Source organism: Gavialis gangeticus, unplaced genomic scaffold (genome assembly GCF_001723915.1).
Source record: "Gavialis gangeticus isolate Ggan-Ray unplaced genomic scaffold, GavGan_comp1, whole genome shotgun sequence".
NCBI classification, from domain to species: domain Eukaryota; kingdom Metazoa; phylum Chordata; order Crocodylia; family Gavialidae; genus Gavialis; species Gavialis gangeticus.
Window position 1 is genome coordinate 26,232,080 of NW_017729034.1, and position 9,076 is coordinate 26,241,155.

A 9,076-nucleotide genomic window follows, 5' to 3' on the forward strand; every position below is an offset into this window, starting at 1 on the left:
CCCTATTTCATTCTATGAGTTCCCAGCCAGCTTGAAATCACTTAGAATTTATGGCTTCAACACTTTTCATGAAACTGCTTTCTATTAAAAGAAAAAAACGAAGTTATGGACTGAAAAATCTCTTAACTTCTGCATGGTTTTGAGGTAAACACATTTACTGTATTTATTTGATTCCAAGATGAGGTTTTTCTTCCCTTTTCAGCATGGGGGGAAAAGTCCCTGGTGCTGGATTTGAGTATAAGTGAGGAGGGGGCAGCAGTTGAAGCTCCAGCTCTAACTCCAGCCCCAAAGCTAGTCTAGGAGTCCAAGATGCAGCACCTGCCCTCCCTGCCACCTTCTCCCTGCAGCCTCTGCTTCTAACCTTTGCTCTCTGCTGCCCCATCCTGCCTCCACTCCCCCTCCTCTTCAGCTACTACTTACCTCCCTGTCACAGCTCCAGCTCTGACTGGGGCCCCACTCCAGCCTGAAGCAATGAGTAGAGAGCATGTGCCATCGTCTCCAGTCCCAGGCTAGCCATGCAGCAATGGTGGCAGCTCTGGCCCCAGCTCCAGGGCCAAAGCTGCTACGACATAACAGCTGCTATGTGGCTGTGCTGGAGCTTGAGGCAGCACATGCTCCATGCTCCATGCTCCCTGCCCCAGGCCAGAGATGAGCCCCAGCCAGAGCTGTGACAGGGAGGTAAGTAGTGATGGCAGCAACCATGTGGGGAGAAGGGGGGCATAGAGGGGGGTCCAGCTGCAACAAGGACCAAGCATGGGAACAGGGGTAGGAAACAGGTATGGGGAGCAGGAAGGAGGAGAGGCAAAGCAGAGGTGGGGGGAGAGGGCATGCGCCAGTGGGGTCCAGTGGGTGGGATGGCAGGTAGCAGGGAACAAGGTGCAGGTGGGGTGGGGTGCAGATACCATGGGAGTGGTAGGCAGTGGGAGGTAGTACGGGGTGGGGAACAGGTGGCAAGGGCCAGGAGCTTCAAGCCACTTGACTCTCAATGCCTGCCCTGAGGCACAACAGGAGGACAGCAGCAAATTTAAGACAACCCTCCAAATCTACGCTACCATCTACTTGACTTCAGACTAACCCAGCTAACTACGTCTCTCTCCAAAAACTGTCCACAGGATATTAACATCATAAATTGCCCTGTGTTCTCCTAGAGTTATGGCTTAAATCCTCGTGTCACCTGGTTCAAGAGTGTAAAAGTGAGAGAGGTAGGATCCCCAGTGGCATGCACAGGCTATGGAAATGCTCTCTGTCCTTGAGGAGGAAATGATCGGGTGTCTTCCCAGGCACTACTGAACTCACTGACACCATTTCCTGCATCACATCTGGTCTTGTGGGGGCTGGTAAAAAAAAGGAACTGAACAAAAATTACCTCATGGGTTGAGTCCGCAGAGCTGTTTTCAAGTCTTCAACTATTTTATTCTTCATTTCTGTTTCTTCATCATCAAAAGCATATAAAGTCTGCATCTGTTTGGGAGAAAAATAGCACAGAGAGGTGACTACAAAAGCTGTGGATGCTTGAAAGTTCAGAGAAAATTGAGGCTACTGGGCAAGCCAGGAGTCACTGGTAAGAAATATGCTACCCAGTCATTCAGAGTTATCTGTAAATGATAACCTTAAATTTTCAGATTACCGTGAGAAATCGTATTTGCCAGGAAGCCCTCAGAAGACATTGTTCAACTGTCTAATCTGGAATGCTCACCACAACATGTGTAAAAAAATGCTGCTTCAACATGCCTAATAGATGGGTATCTCTGTCCCCATTTGGAGATGGATAGTTTGAAGCACTAATTTTGTGCGTCCCATTTGAGATATCCACAGCCTGAATTGCAGAGGAGTTGAAGGCCTGAATCTTTTCTTTAGGTCAGCTGCAGTTGACAGTACTGATCACCACTCACAGTTGGGCATAGCCATCTCAAGCTGAAAGCACAAAATACTGTACCACTCAGAGCTATTGAGCATTTTCAAATGTTCAAGTTCAAGCACCTTGCCAAAAGGGCAGAACACTCCCAATCTATTCTCCCAGCTCTGCTGCTGATTTGTTGTGTGGTCCAGAATCACTCAGATTTTCAAACTGGGATGCCTAAAGTAGGCATCCAAGCTCATATTTAAAGACTTTAAATAAGTACCTTGATTTTCAGAGGTGTTGAGCACCTACAGGTCTCACTGAGGTCAGCTGGATTTATTACCATTCAGCAGGTTTTGAAAATCAAGCTCATCACTCCACCGAGACCTGCACATGCTCAACATCTCTGGAAATCAAACCACAACATCTGGGATTTTTGGCCTGTTCCCATTTCTGTTTTAGCATCTCTTGTTGCAAAACAGGGATCGTAACTCCTACCTTATTCAGCAAGGGTGTTGTGAGGTTTTACTGAACAATGTCAGCGAGCACAGGGAGAAATACAGTTTGCAGGTTGGGCTCTTCTTGTATTTGCTTTAATTCAGAGGAATTCTGTGTCCCTACAAAGCACTTTTCTAGCCACATACCTGGCCATTTTTGGCCCTGTCTGTACTGTGGATGTGAAAGCATCTGTGCATACACTGAGCATGCTTAGTAGGCTCTGCAATGGCCATGTACATAAACTTAGGTATGTGAATGTGTAGCTGTGCAAGTCAAGGAAAAAGCATGGAAGCAATGGAGAGGGACCCTCCCATGTTTTCTCCCCAGTAGCTGAGTGGTTAAAGATACTTACCCAAGAAGCAGGAGACACTGGTTCTAGGCTCTGGCCTCCTTAGTCCAAAGGAGATTTGAACCAGAACAGTGCTCAAAACACCATGCCTCAGGTTAGGCATTTGCCATGTTCCTTTCTCCAGTCCTTCCTTTGAAGCTGAGCCACTGCCCCTTACATTTAATAGTTATTGGATACAATGGATGAAGAGCAGTACAGTGGAGCGGTTTCTGCGCCATTGGGGGCAGGGCTCCAGGCTAAACCCCAGGGTCTGCTTCCTTCTAAGCCAGAATCCACTGTGCAGAGCTACACACCCTCTGGCTTATTTGCTTCTGCCTGAACCCACATATCTTCTTTCTGGCTATCCAGGGGGCCAGCTTCAAAAGGAGCACTGGAGAGGGGACTGGATAATGCCTAACCTATGGCATAGTGGTTAGAGAACCGTGCTGGGAAGAGAGGCCTAAAACCTGAGTCTCTTGCTTCCTGCAAGTGGCCTACCCACTGAGGTAGTGGAGCTAAAACAGGAGAGAGTACTCCTCTAGCACCCATTTGTTGGGTTCTAGCTGGCTGCATGTTCATGACTTATCCACAGTTAAGCATCAGTAGCAGGTGTACATATGAACCAGCTTGGTCAGTGCATAGGCAGCTGTACATGCTCAGCACACATATGCACATTAACAAGTCCACACTATGGGTAAAGTTGAATTTCTACCTGTGTGTAAGTGCAAAAATGCCACCTACACAGCTAGAAAGCTGCCACTGGGGTGCACTAAGAGAAACAGAATCCTGCCCCCATGTCTATCAAGGTTCTTATATCGTACCCCTCCACTGAAGAATCTGAGCACCTACAATAATGGCCCATTACGGCAAAAAAATCCCAACCTAGTCTTTTTCAAATTATATATCATATTATATATAAAAAATATAAACAAAATCCTCCTTTTGTTGGATCTTCTTTTAAATTCCTCTGTCCTTCCTTCCCTCATCCCCTGGTAAATATTCTTGTGATGCCAACTTTTGTGAACCACGTGGTGCCAACACATGTCAAATCCTGAGGGTGGTCATTTGGCCAAGAGCCATGGCTGTCTTTTGCTACACAGCTGGCACAGGGAGCTGTATTTAACTCTATGGGTCCTTTCTCTGATCCACGCTAAAGTCAAATTCACTCAGTAACAGAGCAAGCTATTTCCTGCCCTAATGGAATGACAGAGCGCTACTGATGGAAAACGAGCTGACAATGTTTTATCTTTTGCCAGAATCTCCCGACAGCCAGAAACATAAATTGAAACACTTGAGCCAAGCCATATATGATCCTCTCTTCAAAAAAACAAACAGAAATCCTAAAAAGGCATTGTGGAATCTTGATGGCAGATTCCTGGGGTGAGATTCAGGGTCTGATTTGTGTTTCCTTGGGCAACAGCCCATATGGTCATCTTTTCTTGGCCCATAAACATTCCTTTGAAAGGTCCCCATTTTTTACAGCAACTTAATTTCTCCTCTGAGCCACAGTTGGGGAGAGGCGAATGGACAGCAGGAGGGTGCTTAAAGGTATTTTGCTGGAGAGTGGAGAAGGCCTACATCCAAATGAAACAAACACAAATAATCCTGCCTTTGCAGCAGAGGGTAATTACAGAAAACCCCTTTCCGAAAGCTGCAGGCAGCCAAGAGCCCTTCACTTCTCACTCCTACATGAGGCCAGGAGCACCACTCCTTGTGCCTCCCCTAATGACAGAATGGTCACATGTCCACATTGTGGAATAATTTAACAATGAGAGAATTACAGAAAACATGACTGTAACTGGGAAAGAGGGATGGGAAATTGTGTTGTAAGTGGAGACTGCTGTCAGTCTTGTGGCTAGTCTTCTCTGTTGTGGTTGGTGGAAGAACTCTTTTGTGAACTACAAACTGCATCATATGGGCAACATCGAACTAGTTTAGAATCCAAAGTTACACTATGTTCTGTAGCAGAAAATGGAAAAGGAGAAGCCTCAATTAGCCTCTAAAACTCCATGCACAATTACATAGAGATGTATGTTTGGGCATAATAGTTTGCATCTATCAAGGAAATCCAACAGCTAGCTACCTGCCTCGCTTGTTACCACTCTAGTGGCACCTATACACATGCCTGATGCCTGCTCTGATGCATGCCAATAAGCACAGGTTGGGGCAGACTCAACTGAGTCTGCTGGAGCACGCTAATCAGCACACTCTGGCAATCTTGGGGTCACAGGTGTTCAGCATCCCCATGCTCCAAAATGGCAGCGGGGGTGCTTTAACTGAAGTGCATTGAATGAGCTTTAGTTAAAATGACCCAGCCACTATTTTGAATCATGGGACACTGAATACATGAGAGCTCTGGGCACTTTATATCATTAGAGGCTCCCAAGAGCTGCTCCAATTAAAGCGCTCCCCACCCCAAACTTGGAGCACATGTGAAGATACCCTATAATTCTAACTGAGGAGTGAGAGAAAAACTGAAGGTATACTTAGGTTCTGCTTTACAAAATTTGCCTCAATTTGAACAGAAATATTTTACTATTTTTCTCTAAGCCAAGGGAAACTCCTTCCATTATCCCCAGGGTTAAATATTCCCTTGAATTTATTGAAACTACAAACACAGTAGCATAATGCTAGTAAAGACGAGCCAGAAAGTGCAAGTGACTAGAAGCAGAATGTGAGCATGGCAAGCATAGTTTCACTTACTAAGTGAAGCCAAGTGAAAGAGAAAGGAAAACATTAGCAAAGATAGTGGCAAAGTAAACTGGATTTTCAGATTTTTGTCTTCACTCCCAATTTGTACCACTCACTCCATTTTTTACAAAGTGGGTGCTTTTACACATGCCATTAAGGCAACATGATAAACCCTGGTACACTCTGCATCTGCATGTGTGCCCAGGGCTGCCGCAGTTTGAGCCAAAGCAGAGCAGCTCGAGGATGGCAGGAGGTCAAGGGGGTCAACACCAGGCTCTGGGTGGCAGCATTGGGCAGTGGAAGGGTTGGCTAGGGCACAAGTGTGCTAAAGTGAGGAACTAGGTGGCAGGTACCTCCACACTTTAGCACCCTTGTGCCCCAACCAGCCCTGGTCATCATCTGTAGCTGTGCTGTGGCAGAGTCAAGTACTATCCCCGACAGTACTATCTTATGGTGGGAGTTGATTAATTTACTGCACCCTAATATCAGTGCATGTGTAGACGGTGACACTTTACTGCAGAGCTTACTACTCAACTCCTCAATAAGGTGCAGATGTAGATGCACCCAATGTTATTTAATTGACTCAGTGAAGTTACTTCTGATTGTAACAAGAATAAATTAAATCAAAATTTGGTCCTATGTCATAAGCTTTTTATTTGGTTTTTTTTTTTTAATTTAACCACAATTATCCAGGTGATTCATATTTATATCTTCAAAGAAACTAACTAAGATGGAATTCAATCTGGCACAATTTCCCTGTAACTGGACTGCAGGTGATCCAAAAGCAGAAATTTTGAACACCAGAACTGATTTAAAAAGCCAAAGAGACTTTGAGTAAACAATGGTTTTTAGAGCAGCATGAATGTCACCTAAACCACATAGGAGACAAAGCTATCACCCACCTGTTAGATGCTGCTGAAAGATGTATTTTCTTTTAGGCCCCATGAAATGGTTTTGCCCAGAGAAAGGGATTTCTGAGGCAGGGAAAAGGGCCTGGTAACAGCTGTATTTATGAATTCTGGCCCCATCACATGCTTTCAGCGCAGCTCTCTCCACAAAGCTGTATCGACAACTACTGTTCACCTGTGAGCCCTTCTGTGGATGTACAAATACTGCCAAGCTCATAAAAGCAACATGGTGGTGTCAAGAGTAATGTTCCCTCTCCCCAGTAAAGTGAGGTTTGTGTTTATTCAGGCTGACAGAGAGACAGAGTGTGCAAGTGTATGAGGAAAGAGAGAGACTGGTTTCTTGACATGTGATACAAATAGAGCAGCTGCTGTGTTTTATGAAAGGAAGTTTTGTATGTTAAGGGGTCAGCAGAGGGAATGATGACCCTGATATACAGAAAGGTTTCTGATTTTGTGCCTTTAGCCCGTCACTGGTATAATCACAGAACTTCAATATCAAGCTACTCGATTTTCAGGTACCAAACTTCCAAGCACAAAATTGGAGGGTACTATTCTGAAATAGGCAGTGTCAACAGGCAACTTTATTTCTTGCAGGGACTGATTGAAAATTATTCCACCTATGAACTACTTGGATCTTTCTTTTAACTGGGCAATGTAAAGGACATTAAACTCCATCCAGAACAGTGGCATTATAATAGGGTCTGATTCTACTCTCAGTCAGGCAGATGAAAAGTAGGGGGAAAACCACTGAAGTCAATGAGGCTACAACGACATTCAAGATGATATAAAAAGGGTACAAGAATAGAACTGGGCTCCAAACATCCAGATTTCTGAGCTGGAATAGGAATCTGTGACCGCTTTTTATATGCAAGAGTGTTTCCTAATGTACTGGCCTATGGTTACCAGCTGAGAGCAGCAAACATATCAGAAGTCAACACATTTTTCCTCAGCATACAGGTTTCCCTCACTTTATGTTGTACATACGTTCCTGGAAAATGGCGCATAATTCGAATTTGCTTAAAGGGAACCCACTTTACAATGTAACAAATAGGGATACGTTCCAAGACCTTGACTATACTGACCCCCGGACCCATTTCTACCACTTTTACAGGACAATTTTGGTACTCACCAACAGCAGACAGTACACACAAGCACAGGGTGGTGGTGAATGTTACTATAGTGGGAAGGGCAACTACAGAAACACGTGTCACAGACAATGAGCAAGGAGCACAGATCCATGCAGGAGACTATATTTTGGTGCATGTCACTCCCACAATGCACCACACAAAGCAGCTGACTGTAGGCTTCCACCGCACCAATAGCATAAGAGTGAATTTACCTTGCATATAGAACGAATTTTCATATAAAAAGAGCCATTGCATAAGAGCAAATTCACATACAGAACCCACATAAAGTGAGCGAAACCTGTATTCTGTTCCTATACAGAATTAATGGCATGGCAATGAGTTTTTTGGAGAGATATCACTGAACACAGTAGCCCAAGAATCAGAAGCTTGTCTAGAGTTCACTGATATCAACAGAAAGACACTCACTGATCTTAGCATGTTTTACATGAACTTCTCATTTTATCACTGAATAAGTGGAACTACCTACCCCATCCCTCAAATCAAAAGAGAGGCCCTAAAAAATAAGTTGAGACAAAAAAAAGGGGGGAAATGTACTTTGCAGTATAATTGTCAGATTGATTTATGGCCATTTCAAAACTTTAATTTTGCAAAAAAACAGGGTTTAACAACGTCTAAAAAAACAACACTTTAATCATTATTAACTCTATTGTTTACTAGTATTTTTTTTAAAGTATTTTGTTTCAAGACTAACATACCTTTGCAACATTTGTAATTTAAGAAACTGTGGAACCCACTGGCACATATGAGCGCCAGAAAGTGAACTGGCTTGATACTGATTGGAAACAAAGTGAAACTGATCAGTTGGTTTTCATCTCCATTTTGGGTGAAGTGTAAAGAAAAAAAAACAAACAGAAAAACCATATGACTTTAGGAATGAAAATGAATGGGATTATTTTTTTAAAGATACTTTCCATTTTAAGAATCTCATTGCACTATTGACAATGCAGGAATGGACACTTTAAATAATTTGGAGCCAGCTTACAGCTGTGTTATTCCAGTTTACACAGATGTAACTCCATTGAAACCAAATCCATGGGACTTTCACCTGCATAAAAATAGCGCAACTAAATCAGGCCCAACATTTTTAGCCTGAGACCATAGCATCCCTTTAACATCTCTAAACCAAGGGTAAAACATGAGGCTTGAGACCAAAAGAGACCAAAGAGAAAAAAAAGTTACCATCAAGCATTGCAGAAGCAACGCATGACAAACAACACTGCTCGAGGCTTGTGTTTATTGGTGCTCCAAAAATGTAGTCGAGATAAAAAATGTGGCATCTGCCCATGGAACTACTCCAGATTTACATATGTGTCATTTATATCTTCACTCCAGATTTACACCAGTGTGATATACGGACTAATCTTAAAAGCTATTGAAATCAGTACAAAGACTCACTAACTTCAAAGGGGTTTGAATCAAGCCCTTCCAGCAGAATTTGGCTCAGTGACATTACACAATTCCCTAATTATTTTACCACAATGGCTTTCTGAAAGCAAATCTGTTCATTCTAGGAGTCAAAGCTCAACCTATTTGCTAGCCATTCAAGTTCAAAATACCCCTCCTCTTCACATCAAGATGTATTCTTTTGACTTCATACCTCATCACCAACAGCTTCTGGACTTAGCAGTTAGGAGGTAACTTTAGTGATCCGTGACAAAAGTAT

The 9,076-nt window shown here is 43.5% G+C and overlaps 1 protein-coding gene across 3 annotated transcripts in view; it reads right to left on the minus strand.

Annotated features, from left to right (window-relative positions):
- DAAM2 (dishevelled associated activator of morphogenesis 2) overlaps nucleotides 1–9,076 on the minus strand; it is a 369,263-nt gene that overhangs the window by 109,938 nt on the left and 250,249 nt on the right. For all 3 annotated transcript variants that reach the window (XM_019527242.1, XM_019527244.1, XM_019527243.1), the window contains one exon: nucleotides 1,367–1,461. In XM_019527242.1, the coding sequence (XP_019382787.1) occupies nucleotides 1,367–1,461 (95 nt within the window). The remainder of the gene's footprint in view (nucleotides 1–1,366; nucleotides 1,462–9,076) is intronic.